At 39.8% G+C, this 23,489-nt stretch overlaps 1 protein-coding gene across 7 annotated transcripts in view; it reads right to left on the bottom strand.

Annotated features, from left to right (window-relative positions):
• Window positions 1–23,489, bottom strand: part of DOCK10 (dedicator of cytokinesis 10) — a 288,958-nt gene that overhangs the window by 50,980 nt on the left and 214,489 nt on the right. For all 7 annotated transcript variants that reach the window (XM_077956660.1, XM_015111181.3, XM_077956661.1 and 4 more), the window contains 8 exons: window positions 22,431–22,502; window positions 16,860–17,006; window positions 10,925–11,008; window positions 8,379–8,475; window positions 6,086–6,130; window positions 2,090–2,265; window positions 1,847–1,963; window positions 310–421 (listed from right to left, as the gene is read on the bottom strand). In XM_077956660.1, coding sequence (XP_077812786.1) covers window positions 310–421; window positions 1,847–1,963; window positions 2,090–2,265; window positions 6,086–6,130; window positions 8,379–8,475; window positions 10,925–11,008; window positions 16,860–17,006; window positions 22,431–22,502 — 850 coding nt within the window. The remainder of the gene's footprint in view (window positions 1–309; window positions 422–1,846; window positions 1,964–2,089; window positions 2,266–6,085; window positions 6,131–8,378; window positions 8,476–10,924; window positions 11,009–16,859; window positions 17,007–22,430; window positions 22,503–23,489) is intronic.

Genomic DNA, 23,489 nt, shown 5'->3' on the forward strand with positions numbered 1-23,489 from the left:
TGAAAATCCATTATATTTTAAAAGGCTGTCTGCAGTGAAAACTTAAAGATGGTTTCCAGAATAAAGTAATTTGATAACATCTAAGTAGGCTGCTCCTCAAGCCAAGTAATAATGAACACTAAGTAGAAGAGGAAGTCACTGGATGGAATTCAAAGAAATATGTTAAAAAGACTCTGGTTGTATAAATGTAGTATACTTTGCCACATAGATTATGCATAATAAATTATGGACTAAGTAAAAAGCACAATGATATACAATGTAAACATGGATGAGTGTTAAAAATAAGTGATCTCAGAAGATCTCAAGTACCTGCTATGGAATTTAAAACATCTTTAGAAAATGATGTATCCACAGAGTTTGCATGTTTCATAGCTGTCTGGCTTTGAAATCCGCCGTTGGTGCTTAGATCATCTCTAGACCCCTGTATTCAAAGTATAGTAAAGATTAATGGGAATCACGGTATTTCAACATTGTTAACCCACATATGCCATCTTCATTACACTTCCAATTAAGTGATATTTAATTTGTTCTTTTATATCCCCTCAAAGGTTTTCTGCTAAAGTAGGCAGTGAAAACAAATACAGCCAAAACCATACTTGTAGTTATAATTTGATTTATGTGACTTTTTTACAATGTTGTAGAAACAGTCTTTTAGATACAGATATGTAGACCACATGGCTGGATTGGTTATGGATATATTCATGGATCACATTATGGATATCATTATTACCATGAGTTATCTTATGTACATTACTATTATTGTCAACTACATTTTATTTTGTTTTAATTATTCTGTTTCATTATTTAAGAGGCAGGAACTTACTGTTACTCAGGCTAGAGTGCAATGGCATGATTATAGCTCACTGTAGCCTCAACCTCCGGACTCAAGGGATCCTCCTGCCCTTAACCTCCTGAGTAGCTGGGACTACAGGTATGTGCTACCATGCCCAGCTAATTTTTAAAATTTCTTATTTGTAGAGGTGGGGTCTTGCCCAGGCTGGTCTTGAACTCCTGGCCTTAAGTGATCCTCCCATCTTGGCCTCCCAGAGTTGCTGGGATTAGAGATGTGAGTCACTATACCTGGCCTACAACTACATTTTAAATATTTATTATTTGCCAGGCTCTATAATAAATGTTTTCTAGTATACAATTTAATCCTCATAAAGACACTGTGATTTAGGTATTTTATTCCATATTATAATGAAGGAAATGGAGTCTTAAGGAGGTTGACTAACTTATCTCCAGCCACCCAGATAGTCACTGATACTGCTGGGATTTGAACAAGGTAAAAAAAAAAAAATCCATAGGCATAGCTCCTAACTCCTAGATGGTAATACCTTCCTTAGATACTGGATTCAGCAGTGGGTTATTTCATCTGAGATTAGAACACAGGCAACAGATCTCTAGTGGATTGTGCGTAGTCACTGTGGTGCCTCAGTGGAGGAAGGATTATAGTCACTCCTGGGTTGTGACTACAAATAAGGCACTTGGCTATTTATTCTGACACCAGGTGGGGATGTAGGTAATGTAGACAGTGGTAGGAGAAGGTGTCCACTGAGGAAGGGGCCATGATTGCAACAGAGGAAACTGTAAAAGCTGGAAAGAATTGGAAACTGATACAGAGAACAGAGGGAAATGAAAGCCTAATGTTGAAGGGTGGATCAGGCGGAAGGCTAAAGGGACATATCTGGAACAAATGACCCATCGATGTGAGTACGTAGCAGAAAGTGTTGTTCAATGCCTAGTATGTTCACAGATGAGAAGAAATGGTTACCCAGGGCAAAAATAATTTTAAAAAGACAAATTCCTTATTAACATCGAAATGTGACTTATTGTGCAAACGTACCTGATTAGATGTGTTGACAGTAAAAGGATACAGGTCCTTCAGATAAATCCTTGGCATATTGTCCAGGAGCATGCCGTACAGGGGCATGTATAAACTTGCTATCTGGGCCTGCTTTCTCTAGGTGAAAAGGTAGCCAAAAGAAATGATTCACATAAAAATCAATAGGCTTGTCGGTTTCATATGCATTTAATGCAGTGAGCCATTAAATGGTGTTTAGGGAAGGGAGAAAGGAAGATCACTTACTGGCTCTCTGTATCGATCATCAAACGAATGCTTAGCCATTAGATTTTTTAGGACAGCTAAAGCTAAGTGTCTGACATCTTGGTCTTCCTGCAGGGCAAAGCCAACTTCTCGGAGCAGAATTCCGATTAAGAAATGTTTGCGACAAAATTCATTTGTGACTGAATATTCAGGCATATCTTTGTGAGGAAGGAAAATAACTCATGTTATTGAAAATCAAATGATCACTTTATAATTGAGACAGATACACCAAACAACTACCATCAACTTCTTCCACCATTAGGAGGGATTCAGGAATACAGTCTTGCTACAGAAATGAGGTGTGTTGTATCCTCAAGGAGCATTCAGTAAGGGGATTATTCTGTGTATACAAACACAAATACGGGCACAAACTAACACACGACATCAACTTTTGAATCCCATAATACAGCATATTTACAGGATTACAAGAGCTGAGAGGGGAAAACACATTTTCTGCTTGGAGGAATCAGGATATGAGTAGGAATCCATCAAGATGAGCCTTTGAGGATACTTAAAATTTGGAGGTGCAGATCTTTGTGGGAACAGACGGAGGCAGTGGAAGGAACAGGAGGCTGGGAGAAGCCATTGGATTTTCAATGGCACAGAATTCTGAAAGCACAGATATGGAAGGGAGCAGGTATGGAGGGGAGCACGGGTATGTGGGAATCAATAAGCACAATGGCTAAAAGAGGAATGGTGAGAGAATTAGGCTTGAGAGGCTGGGGCTAGATGATGGAGAACAGTACAATTTCCTTAGCTGCCATCTAGGTCCCTCTCCATTTGTATTTAATTCTGTAAGAAATGTTAACACATGGACAGCTTTGAGATCAGTGCCCTGATAAGGCTCATGCTTTACTGACTTATTTTTTTTTTTTTTTTTTTTTTGAGACTGAGTCTGGCTCTGTCGCCCAGGCTGGAGTGCAGTGGCCGGATCTCAGCTCACTGCAAGCTCCGCCTCCCGGGTTTACGCCATTCTCCTGCCTCAGCCTCCGGAGTAGCTGGGACCACAGGCGCCCGCCACCTCGCCCGGCTAGTTTTTTGTATTTTTTAGTAGAGACGGGGTTTCACCGTGTTAGCCAGGATGGTCTCGATCTCCTGACCTTGTGATCCGCCCGTCTCAGCCTCCCAAAGTGCTGGGATTACAGGCTTGAGCCACCGTGCCCGGCTTTACTGACTTATTAATATGGTGTGGCAGGGTGTAAATGAATTAGACTGTGGGGAGATGTGGGGTGAGGGATACAGTACAGGACATTGTAGCAATGGGGGAGGGAGGGGACAAGTGACAACGTGATATCTGTGCTGGGGTAGCAGAAACTGAGTGGTAAATCACTAGGAAAAGTTGACTTAAGTATGTGAGGGAGCAAGGGGAGAGAAAGGCACTGCCAAATTTTGAGCCTGGATTATAGAGAAAAGAATGTTAAAATTTCCAGTAATAGTGGATTTATTCAAATTGTCCAAAGGGTTTTTAAAATGTAACCATTAATAGTAGTACTTGCACCTACAAGAAGACATAGGGAGAAAGCTCTCTGACACTGGCATTCACAATGATTTTATGAATATCACCCCAAAAACACAGTCAATAAAAGCAAAAATAAGCAAGTAGGATTATATAAAATTAAAAAGTTTCTGGACAGCAAAGGAAGCAATCAACAAAATGAAAAAGCAAACTACAGATTGGGAGAAAATGCTTGCAAACCACATATCTGATGAGGGCTGATATCCAAACTCTACAAGGAACTCATACGACATAATAGCAACAAACAAACAAACAAACAAAAACCCCACCAAGTTTTAAAAATGGGCAAAGGATCTGAATAGACATTTTTTGAAAGAAGACATACAAATGGCCAAAAGATACAGAAAAAGTGCTCAATATCAATATCACTGATCATCAGGGAAATGCCAATCAAAACCACAACGCACTATTACCTCATACCTTTTAGGATGGTTATTATCAGAAAGTCAAATGAGAACAAGTGTTGGTGAGGGTGTAAAGAAAGGGGAACCCTTGTACATGGTTGGTGGAATATGTTCATTATAGAAAACAGTATAGAAGGTCCTCAAAAAAGTAAAACTAGAGCTACCATATGATCTAGCAATCCAACTTCTGGGTATATATCCAAAAGAATTCAGATCATTATGTTGAAGAGATACGTTGCAGCATTATTCACAATAGCCAAGCTATGGAAACAACCTAGGTGACCATCCATAGATGAATGGATTAAAAATGGTATATACATGTGATGGAGTAGTATTCAGCCTCAAAAAAAAAAAAAAAAAAAAGACAAAAAGAAAATCCCACCATTTATGACAATGCAGGTGAACCTAAAAGTCATTATGCTAAGTGAAATAAGCCAAACACAGAATGACAAATACTGCATGATCTCAGTTAATATGTGGAATCTAAAGAAGTCAAGCTCTGGTGGACAATAAGAGACTACTTAATAGGTACAAAGTACATTATTTGGATGATGGATATCCTAAAAGCCTTGACTTCACCACTATGCAATCTATGTATGTAACAAAATTATACTTGTACTCCCATAAGTTTCTACGAAACTATTGAAGTTAAACTCATAGAAGCACGGAGTAGAAAGATGGTTGCCATGGGCTGGTGAATGGGAGAAATGGGAGGTGGATTTTAGTCAAAGGATACAAACTGTCAGTTATAAGATGAATAAATTGTGGAGGTCAAATATGTAGCATAGTAAGAATCATTCATAATACAATATTGTATATTTGAAATCTATTAAGTGAGTAGACCTTAATTATTTTAATCGTACAGACATAAAACTATATGAGGTGTTTGCTTGATTGTAGTAATCATTTCACAATGCACACATATATCAAAACATCATGTTTTCCACCTTAAATATATAAAATTATTATGATTTTTTGAGACAGAGTCTTGCTGTGTTGCCCAGGCTGGAGTGCAGTGGCACGATCTTGGCTCACTGCAACCTCTGCTACCAGGGTTCAAATGATTATTGTGCCTGAACCTTCCGAGAAGCTCAGAATACAGGCGTATACCACCACGCCCAGCTGATTTTTCTATTTTTAGTAGAGATGAGGTTTCGCCGTGTTAGCCAGGATGATGTTGAACTCCTGGCCTCAAGTGATTTGCTTGCCTCGGCCTCCCAAAGTGTTGAGATTACAGGCGTGAGCCACCGCGCCCAATTTTTGTCAATTTTACCTCAGTAAGGCTGGGGGAAAACAGTAGTACTAGCACCCGTGTATACAACCTGCTGTCTGCTAGCACTAGGCTAAGCACTTTATGTGCATTATCCTATTTGATCTGCAAGACAACCCATAAGGGAGGTATGATTAATATAATTAACTATTAGAATATTCCAGCTCATAGATGACCAATAGCAAATTAAACATACTGACTTTTTTAGTCCATAAAGAAGCTACTGAATATGGAAGTTCACAGGGCTTCAGGTTAAATAAATTTCTTAGTGACATCGTAATACTGAAGATCCAGGAATAGAACACAACTTTTAAACTCCCATCTATGACTACAGAAAAGGTTTGCCTAGACCATTTTAAGTTACTAACCTATTTCAGATAAAATAAACTTATACTAATATCCTCTGTCTTAACAAGATTGATCAGACCAGGTTGTGGTTTAGGAAAAGACACGTATCAAATAAAGTCAGTTACATTGAACAAGCTTGCTATTATATATATCTGGGAATTTCATTTATGATACAAATTAAGGAAATTTCAGATGCTTTGGGAAATTAAAAAATATTTCCAACCTCTGAAGAATAAAATATGAAAGAATTGAAATTAGGCAATCATTAAGCTATCTGTGACAAGAAAACAGTCAACTTTTTGAATATTTTTATTATATGATATTAAATATATGAATACTTACGAGCACCCAGAAGCTGGAAATTTATAGTATTTATAGTTGTCAATATTACTGGATTATTAGGTGGTTACTGATGCTTAGATAAGGTAATAATCACTTACCTGATGCATGTAACTCTTGAGTTGATTCTGAAGGCGTCAAAGGATCTGAATTTAATATAAATAAAAAGTTCAGATATATACATATACATACTCAGATACATATAGATTCATTATGTGTAGTTTATACTGAACAATTAAACTATCTTATTTAAAAATGTGAGTCTTCAGTATTGCCAATTTTCAAGGAGAATGTCTTAGGTTATTTGTTTCCTTTTTTTTTTTTTTTTTTTTTGAGACAGAGTCTGGCTCTGTCGCTCAGGCTGGAGTGCAGTAGCACGATCTTGGCTGGCTGCAACCTCCGCCTCCTGGATTCAAGCGATTCTCCTGCCTCAGTCTCCCAAGTAGCTGGGATTACAGGTGCCCACCACTGCGCCTGGCTGATTTTTGTATTTTTAGTAGAGACGGGGTTTTGCCATGTTGGCCAGGCTGATCTCAAACTCCTGACCTCAGGTGATCTGCCTGCCTCGACCTCCCAAAGTGCTGGGATTACAGGCATGAGCCATCACACCCAGCCTATTTGTTTTCTTAAAAAAGAGTCATGAGCAGAATTATTCTAATTGTTAGCCTTCTACTTGAGCATCTATTTTTCTATCAGAACTTTGCCTGCTATGAAACATATTTTTATGTTCATTATTTATAGTATCAGATCTACAAAGAGACTATCAGGATTTTCTCTGAGCTACTGACTAGTAGTAAGTAATCTAGTTTGACTCTGCCCCCACTCAAATTTCATCTTGAATTGTAATCCACACGTGTTTTGGGAGGTACCTGGTGGGAGGTGATTGGATCATGGAGACAGTTTCCCCCATGCTGTTCTCATGACAGTAAGTGAGTTCTCTTGAGAGCCGATGGTTTTAAAGTGTGGCACTTCCTGCTCTCTCCCTTTCTCTCTCCTGTCGCCATGTGAAGAAGGTCCTTACTTCCCCTTCACCTTCTGCCTTGATTGTAAGTTTCCTGAGGGCTTCCAGCCATATGGCACTGTGAGTCAATTCAACCTCTTTTCTTCATAAATTACCCAGTCTTAGGTAGTTCTTTATAGCAGTGTGACAATGGACTAACACAGTAAGCAATTGAAATAAAAATGACCGAATAAAGATTTGGTCATCTTTAATATCTCAATCAGCCTGACTAACCAATAATAACTTGTCACTAATTTATAAAACAAAAATAAATTCAGAACAAAGTAAAAACCTTAAAGCATTATTATCTAATATACCATTTCTACCCTATTTTCTATGAAATATGCTTCATAAATTAGAAAAAATTGGAATAATATTATATAGATCATATTTAAGATTAAAATGGCAAAACTTTTATAGACTTGATAATGTAATTTTCCCTCCAGAATACTAGTGTAAGCTAATAGGTTAAGGAAGTATGAGGCTCTCTACCAATCTTAGTGTTTGCGTTTGTGAATATCAAAGCAAATATGTCTCTTGGCTGGGCGTGGTGGCTCACACCTGTAATCCCAGCACTTTGAGAGACTGAGGTAGGCGGATCACCTGAGGTCAGGAGTTGGAGACCAGCCTGGCCAACATGGTGAAACCTCCTGTCTACTAAACATACCAAAATTAGCCAGGTGAGGTGGCACACACCTGTAGTCTGAGCTACTCAGGAGGCTGAGGTGGGAGAATTGCTCAAACCTGGGAGACAGAGGTTGCAGTGAGCCAAGATCACGCCACTGCACTCCCAGCCTGGGTGACAGAGTGAGACTCTGCCTGAAAAACAAAACAACCCCCACCCCCAGAAAAAAACTGTACCTCATAAATAGTTTACTCATTGCTTGGTAATAAAGTATTTCATGCTCCTAAATAATTTTATTATTTTATTTGCATCTTGATGTTTGATTAGTTTTTGATGTCTACATGGGTAATACTCTCTACCATAACACATATATATTTTTATATATAATATTTATAAATTATATATATAGTACTTCTCTTCCCTATGTGTCAAAATCAAAGGAAAGCTGTCTTTTGGAGCCAGTAAGGTGCCTCTAGGTTCAAATTATTTGATTTACAATCATCAGGTTTATAATTTTGTTGGCCTTCTCTTTAATAAAAAGGGAAACACTCAAAAATTGAGGAATATGAAGCTGCATTCATCACCACACGCCAACAACTTCTTTTGCATTTTAATTTAATTCTGATTACCTGCGTCTGATACCCATGGGACAGCTTCAAACAAAATTATGACTGAGGAAACAGGAAAATAATAATAAACAAAAGGTAAAACGAACAAACAAAAGCATTCACTTTGCAGGAACTGATGAAAATTCCGGGAATTTTATTACCTGGAATGTTTGCTGATCTTATGGGCAGACACAAAGGAATAAAGTGTTCATGTTGACATACTTCTTGGAGAAAATCAAATTTATACTGACACAAGGTCTGAAAGAGAGGCAAGCTAAATGACTATGACTTACAGACCAAGAAACTGAATAAAAACAAACAAACAAAATCTGCACTTGAATCTTATCCCTAAAAAGAAAAAGTAGTTACCGTATACTTGTAGGACCACTAGGTAATTAAGTTGAAAGGATTTTGTCCCCTCTGAACTGTAGTTAAGCTCCCTACTTTTGGAAACTGGTCACAGCCTCCTCAGGAAATAATCCCATTTGTAACCTACGTGTAGCTTCTATGAGATAAGATCCTACTGAGTCATATTTTGTAGCTTCTTTTAGCATGTATCATGACACATTTATTCTGAAAAAAATTTCTGCTGTAACACATGCACAGAATTCTCTCAAAGACTACACTCAGATAATGAAACAGACCTCTACAATGAGCGCCTACCATCCAGAGCTAAGGAAGACAATGGTGTGTATCACATAAAATTAGAGTGAAACTCTGTATGCTACATGTTCACATAATACATTATTTAATTCCCCTTTCCCCCCTGCCCTTGGAAATAAGTCTGTCTTTCCAATAATGTTTGAGTTAGACAGAGATAAATGGAGTCCAGGCACGGCCAAAGTCTACTGTAACACAGAAGTCAAGAAAAGCCACATCAGTAGGAAAAATTAGCATGTTCCTAACTGCTCTATTTTCACTCTTATGCATGCTAAGTAACCATGTTTTAAGACTTAAGTTTGATGATCATCATTATATTCACTAATCTCAGCTCACAAAATAAAATATATCCCATTTACTCAGATATTTTAGAGTTATATTTTGTGGCAACTTTAGTTAATAATTTAAAATGCTGCCATTTCAAAAAGGATAGTATTTGACTTAAACTTTTGTACATCAAAGTGAACAGAAGCATTATTAAATTATATTTGAACTATTTTACACTGAGAACATTCTGTTTGGTCTTTGAAAATATATAATTTAGGTCTGATGCAATTAAATGGATATTCTGCAAATTTCATGCATGAGAGGAGCACAAATAAAGAATATACTTTCAAAAAAATATTTAGAGGGAGAATTGGATTTTCAAAACCAAATGACATAAAATCATGTACCTCTGGTCAAAAGTAAATCTCCACTGCACCCCATCTCCCAAAAATAATGTTTAAGCACCTAAGCATGACATGAAAGGCTGTAAGAGTCTCATTATTTATTTTTAACTGGTCTAAATCCATTGTTCTTTTCAAATACCTAGATAATTTCCCTTGAGGACTGGCCTCCTTCACAGTGGGTAAAGGTTAACAGAGAATTATTAATTCATATGCCCTGTCTTCCCTTCTTAAGAGGCAAGCATGTGACCCAAAGCAGGTTGCTCACACACTTCCTCTATGGAAGGTGAATCTGAAGCAGAGTGTTGGGGGGAGAAAATGGCTTCAGTTGATTCATTTAAGCAGCTGCAACAGCACCCTGGCCAAATGGTTCTTCATTTGCAATTATTGTCAGACCCCACATAACATTTTGGTGAAAGACAGACCATATATACAATGGTGGTCCCATACAATGAGAACAGAGCTATATAATGGAGTAGGATATATACCAGCTGGGTTTGTGTAAGTACACTCAATGATAATCACACAGTGATGAAATTGCCTAACAATGCTTTTCTCAGTACGTGTCTCTGTCATTAAGTGACGCATGACTGTATTCCTTGTGCTTGAAAAGGCTTGGCCCCTGCTCTTTTCAAAGCCTGCTTCTGCAGCTGCTTCATCAATGCTATTTACTCCCAATACCTTCCCAGTCAATTCCCTTTTGCTCAAATTGGAGTCAGTTTCTGTTGCTTGCAACCCAAAGAACAGTAATTGATCCAACTTTCATCATCTGGCCCATTTCCAGTCTAAGTTCTCTCCAGCATGTGTCATAACCATAGCTCAGTGGTTCTCAAACCTGAGAGTGCGTAAGAATCACCTAGAGGTCCTGTTAAAACAGACTTCTGGGCTCCATTACCAGCAGTTCAGTTCCCAAGTGATGCTACCTCTCTGGTCTAGGAACCACTGCTCTAGAGTTCTCTTTACATCTCCCCAACATATACCCCTGTTTGGGTAGGGCATTCAACTGTCCCATTTTGCCCAGGACTTAAAGGTTTCCAGGGAAGTAGGACTTTCAGTGCTAAAACCAAGCCAGTCTAGGGCAAACTGGACTGTAGGAATTGTAGCTACAAAGAGCCATTCTCTTCACCACCCACAGGAAATAGAAATGAAATGTAAACCAAACACTTTCATTCCACTCTCCTTTGTCCGCATTAAGGGAGGACTTGGTAGGCATACTCAGCAGATGAACCATTAAAAGGCTGCCTCTCCTTAGCGTAGAAATCACTTTCTGATACAGAGAATGGATAGGTTAATGACTTAAGCAGGTATCCACAGAGACTACTTTATTTATTTACAATGCCATAGTTTAGAAAACGATCACTCCTGTACATGGTTCTTACCTTGAGGTCACCGGAGGAGAACATGCTGATGTAATTGTTGACCATCTTAAACACATATCCTCGGTCCATAAACGTAAAGCAACGCTAAAATAGATAAATTCTAAATTCAAAAACTTTTACTTGAAGAATCTATTAAAGATTTTAGAAAATATGATTAAATATATTGAGGTAAAATAACACTGAACTAAATGTGTTGTATAATTAGGTATTTTAGAAATCTCCTAAATATGTTGAAGCAGTCATCCACATATGGCAACTAAAATAACTAAAATTTATATTAAAAATGAAAATGAAATGAGGCAATATACTAACAGAGAATAGGTACATTTAAAAATTCAGAAGAAAACAGAAAAGTTGAAAGAAAAACAAAATGAAAGTATAACTGAACAAAACAAAAATATCAGTCAGAAAGCTACAAATCTAGATTTATTGATGTTATAAAATGTCACTGGAGCTTTGCAATGAAATATTATAGCCCCTTCTTTTTTACACAGAAAGCTTTAGCTTTCGGTTGTCTACTTTTTTAACCACTTAGTTACATTTTATTATTTTCTTTCAGTAATTCTATTTCACACTTCTGGGGTTGTAGATCTTCTCCTGTATACACTGGGTCATAATGAGTAGTGGTAGAAATGGGTCAGGAAAGCCTTTTAAATCTCACTGGGCCCTTTCAACAGAGTAGCTCCTCTCCTCACCAGCTGAGGAAGCTTGCATTTCATGGCCGAAGGAAGGAGATCCTAAGATTTCTATCAGTGAGCTGCTCACTACCTGTCTTATTCTGTGGTCAAATTTCTCTTTACTGTATCAAGGAGAGTCTTAAACAGTAAGTAGGCTTGAAGGAGCACTTGCTGTCTCTCTAAAAGATGGATGGTCATGTAACCAGTAACCAAGCTACCGTGGCCAAAGACTGCACAGGCAAAGTGTGGAGCAGGAGGAAAGGACCATAGTTCCCGATGTAGGATCTGGGGAGGCACTAGAGCAGGTGTCTCCCACAGTGGATCTGCAGCTCATCACTTGGTGTGTGAGTCTCATTCTATTCACCCACGTGGGTGTGAGTCAACATGGTGCTTGGGAAAATTCCACAGTTGGTGTGGAGTGCTTCTTTCTTGTCCAAAGAGTCCAGGATGGTCCATTAAAGTGGTTTTGCATTTCTTGGAATCTCTCCTCAGTTTTACTCACAACTCTCTTTTCTCAGACAGGACTACACATAAAATCTTGCTAATAGAGAGTGGACCAAGTGAAAAGTCTCCTCTTGAAATACACCTGTGTGTAAGCAAGAGCTATTTTCTCCAAAGTTGTTCTTCGAATTGTTAGGTCATTTATATTGTTGTTTTGCTTTTCCTTTCAATTTTTCTTTACTTTCTTTTGAATTTTTAAATGTACCTATTCATGACTGTGTTAGTACATGGCCTCATCTATATTTTCATTTTAAATATAAATTTTAGTTCTTTCAATAATTCTTCATTCAGTAAAAAGTTAATGGCTTCCGAGTCCTCACATGTCTCAATAGAATAGTGGGAGAGAGGTAGACACCACAGTATAATCATAGCCTAGAAAGACAGAGCCAAATGGGGAGGGGGGAAGGAAAGGGGCTTTGGTACCTTCTGCACTGAGCTGGCTTCTATCTCCCAGGCTCTCCATTTGCAGGAGGAAGTCCCAACCTGGCCACCCTTGGAATAGCAGGGGCCCTGCCTCATCTTGCAGAGGAGAGGGAGACCACCCAGCACATCTCTATGCTCTAGAAACTTCCCAAGAAAGAGAAGGAGAAAGGAGCCCTGGGGAAGTCTTTGGCAAAGATGCAGGGCTGTTTGACTGCATGAAGGGGGGCCTGGTGAGTCCTGTCTTTGAACTAGTCCAGAGTAGGGATGGTGACTGCTACATCGCAGAGACTGTGGCGGCTGCTCTGCAGATAAGACCTGTGAAGAACGTTGAAGGAGACCTGTCTCCAGCACTCATAAATGGGGACTGTGGGGAGAAAGTGGTGCTGGGGAGTAGAAGAATCAACTTGAGGTTTCTTGACTGTGAAGAAAGACCTTCTATGTGATCAGCTTGGCATCCTCTTTCCAAGGAGCAGTGAGGGTGAAAGGGGATCATTCCTAGGGTGAAAGGTCTCCAGAGTCAGCTGTCTTCCTGCAAAAAGCCCTCCCTCAGGTCTGGCTTCACCAAGTGTAGTGTGTCCCTCTTGCCCTGGGCCCTGAATCTGATCTGTTTTAGCATCTTCTTGACCCCCAGGGGCAGTGGCTCTCTTGCTTATGGCTGAGGCCTGGAGGGGCCTCTCTCATTTCATTTTAAGATAATTTATATTCATCTTTTATATTAATAGAAAATAAATTGTAGCAGGTTTTGGTAAACTATGCCCCATGGACCAAATCTGGCCCACTGCCATTCTTTTTTTAAATAAAAGTTTTACTGGAACACAGTCACACTCAGTCCTTTACATGTTGTGTATGGCGAATTACTGTTTTTGTGCTGCAATTGCAGAGTTGGGTAGTTGTGGCAGAGACTGTATGGCTTATAAAGCTGAAAATATTTAGTATTTGGCTCTTTACATAAGAAGTGTGCAGACTCTTAATTTAGAGGATAACTTATACCCTACCAAACTTTTTTCACAGTTTGGTTGAATAAACTAAGGACCAAATATTCTAAATTATCTGTTAAAATATATGATAATAAAAAATTTATTTATTTTATTTCACCAACTGTGAGAGCAATGAGAATTTTACTTCACAATTGGTTGGGAGATGAGTTATGAACCTTCACATTTCAAAACAAACCACATGAATGTCTTGTCCTTTCCTTACATAATTTACAAAACCACTGCCTCCCCCGCCCCATTTTCTTTTTCACCTTGGACGCGTTTCCTTTGCCCGCGTGTTAGACCTTTAGCTCATGTGCCACCAGCAGCAAATTTTGCACAGAGGAGCTCTATGGAAAACATTCATTTGTTCCAAAAGCACAGACTATTTAAGCCAAGTAGAGGAGATGTGAAGGGTTTTCCCTTTTTAGAGACTTGCTTATCCATCCTTATCTGATATTTAGAGAGAAATACCACAGATGTTTCTTTAAACATATTTTGCTAACAAACCAAGTCTCTCTCTAATATTAGGTGATTTCCAAATGGTTTTCAAAAGCTCATTGAAACAAAGCAGTGGTTAGTCAGGCGAAAGGGCTAAAAGATATGGCTATCCAATCAGGACAAGAAAAATCAGAATGAATCCGTCTTTGCTCCCATCTTGGTATTGTGCTTCATAAAGAGAGTGTCTAAATAGGTATGTTCAGATAAGTGGAGCTGTGACCCAGGTGGGTGGCAAAAAGAAAAATGACAAAAGCTGCATTCATTTGAATCCTATCTACTTCACTGAGAGAATAGTTGAGAAATGTACCAGCTGTTTGGCATAAATTGCTGAAAAAATATTACTTTCCCATAATGTGGGCTAAGGGAGGCTACCTTTTAACGTAGAATATTTTTACATGCCCACACACTGGTTCCCAGAGGTTCTTCTTGATTCATGGAGACCAATTTTGAGCAACCCGTGGAGTGTCAATAATATTTTAATTGTTAAATTCCAATGTTGACTAATTCACAGTAGTTGACTGCTAATGTAGACTTCAATAACAAAAAGAGGTAGCAGTCATTTGAAGCCCCAATTGAGCAAACAACTACTGTTTGCTGGAAATATAAGAGATTTATGACATCAGCACTGGGAGTGGGCTGTGTTGAGCAGCTGAAAATTCAAACGTATTGGACTTGCACCAAATGACGATGTTCAGTTTTACATTTTCAAAAATCACTTTCTTTTCCTTTCTTTTCTTCTCTCCTAGTTCAAATGATTCATCTAATAAGTGTTCCAATTTTGTTTTAATTTTATGTGTCAAATAAATGCCATTAAAACTTCAAATTAGTAATAAGGAGGGCAACTATGGGGTCTCTTCCCTTTTTTAGAGACTTGCTTATCTGTCATTTTTTTGTAGTTTAGGGAAGAATATTTCAGATGTTTCTTGCAATATATTTTATTTGCAAATTGAACTATATATAATTCTAAGTTTCCTAGTAAACAACTAGCATAGCAATAAACTTTATTCCCATAGGTCTTAAAACGTGGTATAAAACTACAGTAATTTTTCCCCCCTGTAAACTTTTCCCCTTTAACACTTATTCTTATCTCTTTCTGGAAGCAAGGAAAAAGTTAAAATCAGAGACAAAACCTTAAAGAAAAAAATAAATTCAGGGTAAGAACACATATAGTGTATAATTTGAAATAGTTTTTAACACATTAAAAAAGAAATTAGGCTGGATTAAAGCTCTCCACTGACAAGCTGGGCTCATTTTCTACTTCTATAGGCTTTTAACTGTATATTATTAGCATTTATTTATACCCTCTCACACCCACCCATGAGTTCTGGTGACTACCATTAAGAAACAAGTCAGATGACTTCATAAAGGTTACAGTAGTCAAGAGTTAGACAAAAGAAGGAGGCACAGAAAACTATTGTCTTTCTAACTGCATGCATCATCTGTTAAATGGTATATTGTAATTATGTATCTTAGTTTTTTCTTTGACTTTGCATTTCTTTCCTCTCAGCTCAATATAAATGGTTGTAACCCAATGAAATATAACTAATTTCCATACATATCCAGTTTAGTAAGTAGTTGCTCAGTGCTTTACTTGATAATTTTTCTTTCATGGGATCAGTGTGATCTTTTCATAATGTAAAAAACAGCCTAGGTCAAGCTTGGTGGCTCACACCTGTCATCCCAGCACTTTGGGAAGCCAGTCGCTTGAGCTCAGGAGTTTGAAACCAGCCTGGGCTACATGGCAAAACCCCGTCTCCACAAAAAATACAACAATTAGCTAGGTTTGGTGGTGTGTGTCTGTGGTCCTAGCTACTTGGGAGGCTGAGGCGGGAGGATCGCATGAGCCCAGGGAGACTGAGGCTGCAGGGACCTGTGATCACGCCACTGTGCTCCAGTTTGGGTGACAAGAGTGAGATCCTGTCTCAAAAAGAAAGAAAGAATAAAAAGAGTCTGGAGATAATAAACAAAAATGCTAAATTCCTGAAGGTTTTCAAAAAGTGGCTATTTGGTATCACTGTCAGACCTAAAGCCATTATAACATCACTTTCAAGGGCAGAAATGCCCGAGACAATATTACTGTAGTGCAGCTTCCCTTTTAAAAATTTCATTTTTTCTCTTCAAATATATTTAGAAGTACTATGATTTGACTACACTCAAATGGATACTTTGCTCTAACCTTAGTTTTCTTTTCTTTTTTTTTTCCTGTGAGACGGAGTCTCACTCTGTCACCAGACTAGAGTTCAGTGGTGTGATCTCAGCTCACTGCAACCTCCGCCTCCCAGATTCAAGTGATTCTCCTGCCTCAGCCTCCCGAGTAGCTGGGACTACAGGCATGTGCCACCACGCCCAGCTAAGTTTTGTATTTTTAGTAGACATGGGGTTTCACCATGTTGGCCAGGATGGTCTCTATCTCTTGACCTCATGATCCGCCCGCCTCGGCCTCCCAAAGTGCCGGGATTACAAGCGTGGGCCATCGCGCCCGGCCCTCTAACCTTAGTCTTTATTCAATAAAACTTCAAATTGGAAAAAAAAAATTAAAAAGTATTTCGATTGCATTGGGAGTTATACCTGATGTAAATGATGAGTTGGGTGCAGCACACCAACATGGCACAAGTATACATATGTAACAAACCTGCCCGTTATGCACATGTACCCTACAACTTAAAGTATAATAATAATAAATAAATTAAAAAAAAAAAGTATTTCAAGCAGGAAAGATGTATAAATGAAAGTTTTCATCTGACAGTGCTAGTTTTGATTTTTCATCATACATGAAGATGTGAACTGATGAACGTTTAGACTATCTTGCATCCACCAACATGGGGCCTTGAATAGAACTGTGATCTCATATAACTGTACCTTGAGAAATCTGGCAACGCTGTGGTTTGCTCTTCTCGTTTCTTCAAGTGCATCCTTGTATTTCCAAATCACATGGTCGGATAGGACCATGACAAGATTGTCCAATTCATTTTGGTAAGATTCAGGAAATCTCTGAGGCCGGGGAAGCTAAGGAAAGAATGGATTATTTCTTTATAATGTGGCATGTGAAATATTAAGCCGAGGAAATATCAATCGAAAGATTTACTTTATTTTATAGGTCATCAAATAAAAAGAATCCTTTTGAAAACTTGAAAGCAATAATAAAACAGAAGCCTTTTAATTTCAAGGTCATGATTTCCATCATTTTTATTTAATGTTTCCTTCAATTTTGGTCAATTAAATTTTCACCTTATAATAAAAGTCAATCATAAATATTAATTGCAAACTATTGAAACAATGTAGCAATGTACAAAGTAAAACGTGAACCTTTTCTGTGACCTGTCACATCTTACTTCCCCTCCTTCCCTCTCAGGGAATAGCTACTATTAATGATTTAATGAACATTATTCTAGATATTTTGGACATGTAGTTCTCTATTTCATTTTATTTTATTTTATTATTATTATTTTTTTTGAGATGGAGTTTCGCTGTTGTTGCCCAGGCTGGAGTGCAATGGCATAATCTCAGCTCACTGCAACCTCCGCCTCCTGGGTTCAGGTGATTCTCCTGCCGCAGCCTCCCGAGTAGCTGGGATTACAGGCACCTGCCACCACACCCAGCTAATTTTTGTATTTTTAGTAGAGACAGGGTCTCGCCATGTTGGCCAGGCTGGTCTTGAACTCCTGACCTCGGGTGATCGACCCACCTTGGCCTCCCAAAGTGCTGGGATTACAGGTGTGAGCCACCGCACCCGGCCCCTCTATTTCATTTTAATATAAACTATTTTGATTTTTTTACAACTAGGAATTCCCCCAATAAACAACTTTAAGAAATTAATAAATGAATAACTGAATGAGTACAGATACTGGTTTGAAATGTCCTCTGATACATGGTGAGTCCCAGCTAGTTTTAACTCCCTGGTCCTAGTATAAGACATAGTTAAGAGGCACCAGTGGAGCCTCACAAGTCAAGATAAAGAAGGGCTTGGCTGTGAGATGACATTACATCCACTGAATAAAGCTCTATGGATCCCAAAAGACCATTTCAGGTCCAGAAATCCATCCCTCCTGTTTGGACTCCTGCATATGAAGAGAATGTTTGAGGCAGCTGAGTTCTTCCAACCCAGACTCGGCCCTTTTTTTCTTTTTTTTTGGAGACAGGGTCTTTCTGTGTCACCCAGACTGGAGTGCAATGGTGTGATCTCAGCTCACTGCAACCTCCGCCTCCTGGGTTCAAGTGATTCTCCCACCTCAGCCTCCCAAGTAGCTAGGATTACAGGCACCACAAATAGCTTGGGGAAAGTTTACTATGAATGCTTTGGTGTCAAAAGATAATATCAGGGCTGGGCACAATGGCTCACGCCTGTAATCCCAGTACTTTGGGAGGCTGAGGTGGGTGGATCACTTAAGCCCAAGAGTTCCAGACCAGCCTGGGCAACATGAAGAAACCCCATTTTACTAAATATATATCATCTATCTATCTATCTATCTATCTATCTATCTATCTATCTATCTTCTATCTATCTATCATCTATCTTCTATCTATCATCTATCTTCTATCTCTATCATCTATCATCTATCTACTATCTATCATCTATCTATCTATCTTCTATCTCTATCATCTATTTTCTATCTATCATCTATCTACTATCTATCTATCTATCTATCTATCTATCTATCTATCATCTATCTATCTTCTATCTATCATCTCTCTCTCTCTCTCTCGCTCGCTCTCATATTAGCTGGGCTTGGTGGCCGTGCTTGTAGTCCCAGCTACTAGGGATGCTGAGGTGGGAGAATCACCTAAGTTGGGGAAGTTGAGGCTGCAGTGAGCTATGATTGTGCCACTGCACTCCAGCCTGGGCAACAGGAGTGAGACCTTGTCTCAAGGAAAAAAAAAAAAAAAAATGGGCCAGGCATGGTGGCTCATGCCTGTAATTCCAGCACTTTGGGAGGCTGAGGTAGGTGGATCACCTGAGGTCAGGAGTTGGAGACCAGTCTGGCCAACATGGTGAAACCCCGTCTCTACTAAAAATGCAAAAATTAGCTGGCCGTGGTGGCATGCGCCTGTAATCCCAGCTACTTGGGAGGCTGAGGCAGGAGCATCGCTTCAACCCAGGAGGTGGAGCTTGCAGTGAGCCAAGATCGTGCCACCGCACTCCAGCGTGAGCGACAGAGCGAAATTCGGTCTCGGAAAAAAAAAAGAAAAAAGATGGTATCAGGTCTTTTCCCACTGTGATGATGAGAGATGGTTAGAGAGTGAAAGGTGCAGCGCTCCTGAAAGAAGACTAGGGTGTGAGGGTTACCACTGAAGGGGGTCATGAAAAGCATACCTCTATCGGGGAAGACAAACTGCTGGACACAATCATGCTGGCTATTATCAGTTCATTTATTCTTAGGCTGCTCACAGGTGTGTTTTGTGACCTGTCTATACAAGCAGATGCATATTGGTAGGAACTAGAAGAGAATTTTAGTCCAATCCACTCTTCTTACAGATGAGAAAACAGGCACTGAGATGTGAAGCGTCATTTTCATCAGCTAACAAGTTAGTGACAGAGCAGGAATTTCAACAGTGAGGTTTCCTGACCCCAGTAGAGCTTAATGACAGCGAGATACGAACCATTTTTATCTTTGTGTTAGATTTTCTCTCCCTCCCAGGTAGGAGGTTCTCATCTCCAGAAGTGGAAAGCAGATACAGCAGAAAAGCAAACACAGGATTTACGAGTTAAGAGTTATGGAACTCTACAGACAATTAAAGGTCCAGCAAGGCATTTCTGTCATGCTAAGATCAAGGCCGTGGTTAGAAAGACTTGGGGCCTAGAGCGTGGATGAGGACCTCTGGATGGATGACTCTGAGGAAGTGGATCTGCATACTTCCCTGAAGCCTTAGTGCTGGCAGAAGTTTAATTCCTCCCCATTAAGTGTCAGCACTCCTCCCATGCAAGATGATATTGCAGAGGCTTCTCCCTGCTAGGAATCAGGCAAACCCTTGAGGAGCTGTCCTGCCTCTCCTTCTGGTGATCAGGACAATACCTGGAGGTTAAATCCTAGCTTAACCCAGCTGGGGGCTTGCTGGTCCTAAAAAAAGCAAGAAAGAGAATACACCCAAAGGGGCTATAAAAATTAGCTAGCATGTACCACCAGGAGGTAGGGCAGAACCTCTGCAATTGGACAATGAGGATGTGGGCCAGAAAGTAAGGGCAGGTAACTTAGAATGCATTGACATGGAGGTGCTTTTTCAGAACACGGGATTAAATAAGGACTCACGGGATGAGCAACTCACTGCTAGGGTTGCTCTGAGAATCCAGAGATGGCCTACTTTAAGCGAAGTGGAAATGTCTGGTTGTCCTGGCAGAGGATAGAGGAAAAAATAAAGAGGTGGAGAGAGATGGATATGTGGGAATGGATATTAATTGAGACCAGAAGATCCACCAGCATATCAAGTTCCCCAGGCAGGCCCAGAAGACAGCATGCACCACGGCCATCAAGAAGGTGCTGGGGACCAATATCGTTAAGAAAGTCAGGGGCGTTTCCCATCTGTTGGCAGGAGCAGCAGTCACAGCGTTGGCTCATGAGCAGCCATGGGGATCAGGGATCACCAAAACAACAGAGGCCATGTGCTACGCTTAATCTTAGGAGCCAGGAGGCTGTGAGTATCATGACAAATGGCAAGACTGGTGGGGAAGCCAAGAGGGACCAACTCTCAGGGAGTTGTAGAGCTGGTTAATGATACCTGGAACTCCTAGGGACAAAACAGACAGCAACCAGCAATGGTGGTACATCATATTAACAAAGAAGGCAAGAATGGGCAACTGGAAGATGAGGATGTTCATTCTAATGAATAGTCATGGTTCCTTTCTCTGTTCCTGGACCTGAGTCACAATTCAGATCTGGTACACATTGAATGAAGAGGTGATGGAGTCCCTAAAGGAAAGCCTCTGCTGCAACAATGCAGTAGGTACGTAGTGTAATGAGTCTATCAGTTCTTCTCCAAAGGGACCTGTAGCCATTTACTCAGGCTACTCTACACTGAGAAGAAGGGAATACAGTTCAAGGACTGTTGGACACAGGATCTGAGTTGACACTGATATCCAGAAATGAAAAGCATCACCCTGATAGAGTGGGCACTTACAGGGATTAAAAGTGGAGTCCTGACTAAAGTTCTGTTAACAGTAGATCCATTGGGTTCAAAGATCTCCCCCAATAGTCATGTAACTGGTCCCAAATGTATAATTTGTATTAGTAAAATTGGCATTTGGAGTAACCTTCCATGGGGTGCTTGGTCTGTGGAGGTAGCCTAGAGGGGGAGGCCAGGTGGGAGCTTCTGACGCTGCTTCTCCCCCACCAAAGGAGTAAATCAAAACAATATCACTGTACACCACCAACCCCACCTCATGCAGCATTGTTCTGATTTACTCTCCCCGTGGGGCAAGGGCAATGCCAAAGGTCTTCCCTTGACCTTACCCACAATGGGGGCTGAGAGAAATGTGTGTGGAACTCAGGTGATCTACTTGGCTGCTTCTTGGTCTTCCTCACTCCATTGTAACTGTGAATGGCCACATGTACCAACGCTAGTGTGAGTACAGTAGATGACCTGAGGCCAAGACCACTCTAGAATGAGGGTTTGGGTTACATCACCAGGTGAGTCACCAAGACCTTTGGAGCTGCTAGCTAGGGTGAGAGGGATCTAGAATGGAGGGTTGTGACGGGAGATGATGAGTAATACGTAGGCTCCTGAAAAGCCATGGCAGGGGCTTTAGTTAATTCCATCAGGGTCCCTCTTCTAAGCTTCCTTCCTTTCAGGAGGAGAGGCCCATGGGAACTGTGGGGAAGCAGATTCATGAACATGTACAATATGTCATGCAAACTTGGAATGTGGCAGCCAGGAATGTGCATTGCTCAAATGTTTCTTCAAGACAGAATCTAGTGGAGGAATATAAAGAGCTGCTGTATCTTGGGATCTGCTCCAGCATTCATGCCAAGGCTACCCTCTCCCCAGGCTGCTCCCAGTCAATGACTTAGCTTGCAGAGATCCTAGAGTCAGATGGCCTCCCCAGTGCAGGGTTCCTCTAATGACAACTCTTTGCTCTCAGACTTCCCATTAGCCCAGCTAAAACCTTATCACTGTGAGACTCTTCCTAGCCAATCCTCCTTCCTTCCCGCTTTTCATTTACAGGCATCAGACTTTCCCATTTCTTTTTCCTGTTCCTTTTATCCTTTATAGTTACTTCCCTCCAATACATCTTTTGCATTTCCAATATTGTCTTGGTATCTGCTTCTGAAGGGCCTGTGCAGATGTACACAATCATTTCTCCTACTTATAAAGTAATTATTGTAAATTGCTAAGGTTTATAAAGCAAGTAAAAATGGAACTAATGACAGCATAATCATTAGTGCAATTGTTGGATAATATTGTAAACATATTATAATATTATATTACTGATGTTCTTACCTGGATTTTATTTGTTTCAATCAAGTGCTGTGCCATCGATTTTAGGATAATTGCAAAGAAGAACCAGGAATGCTATTAGGAAAAAAAAGGCAACAAGACATTTATTATCCTATGGTAAAATAATGATAATTTTTTTCTTTGTAATATGTAATATACTATAACATTGTTATGTTAAAATGTGTTCTTTGAAACTAAATGAATTAGAGCAGTAAAATATTCACTATTATAGTGGGATGATTTTTATCCCACTATAAAATGGGATAAAAAGTTCTAGTGGTAAAAGTAAATGTCAGACATTTCAGTTTCTCAATCCTCTCAAAAAACATTTAAAACAAGTTACAAGTTTACTTGGCATGACTGACTAAGCTGTTATTTTACGAAATATTTATTCAAGGGATGTTCTAGTTGTTTCACTTAGTGAAACAAAACTAAACAAACTTTTTTTTTTTTTTTTTTTTGAGACCATCTCACTCTGTTGCCAGACTGGAGTGCAGTGGTGCTATCACGGCTCACTGCAGCCTTGAACTCTCCGGCTCAGGTGATTCTCCCACCTCAGTCTCCTGGATACCTGGGACTACAGATGTGTGCACCATGCCCAGCTAACTTTTTGTGTTTTTTGTAGAGACAGGGTTTTACCATGTTGCCCAGGCTGGTTTTGAACTCCTGGGCTTAGGTGATCCTCCCGCCTCAGCCTCCCAAAGTCCTGTGATTACAGTTGTGAGCCACCAAGCCCGACCTAAACAAACTTTTTATTGTACCAGGCTCACCCCTAAAATTTCAAAGGTTAGAGGCAAGGGTGAAAATGGAAGGTCATATGTCTAAATATCTAGAAGTTGGAAGTCAAGCTGAAAAGGTGTTAAATAAAATATATTTGATCCTCCTACCTCGACAAACAAAACTTCATAACACCTTGGAATGCCGCGCCAGTGTGTGAGGTCCTAGGGGGCACAGGGCCTGGCCTAACCCTTTTCTTCTTGCCCAAGGCTCTGTCCTCCCCCTTGAGGGGCCTGGTGCATATGTGTTAAGTACTTTAAAAAACAAAGCTTCAAAACTTATGTC

The sequence above is a fragment of the Macaca mulatta genome, chromosome 12 (assembly GCF_049350105.2).
Source record: "Macaca mulatta isolate MMU2019108-1 chromosome 12, T2T-MMU8v2.0, whole genome shotgun sequence".
Classification (NCBI taxonomy): Eukaryota; Metazoa; Chordata; class Mammalia; order Primates; family Cercopithecidae; genus Macaca; species Macaca mulatta.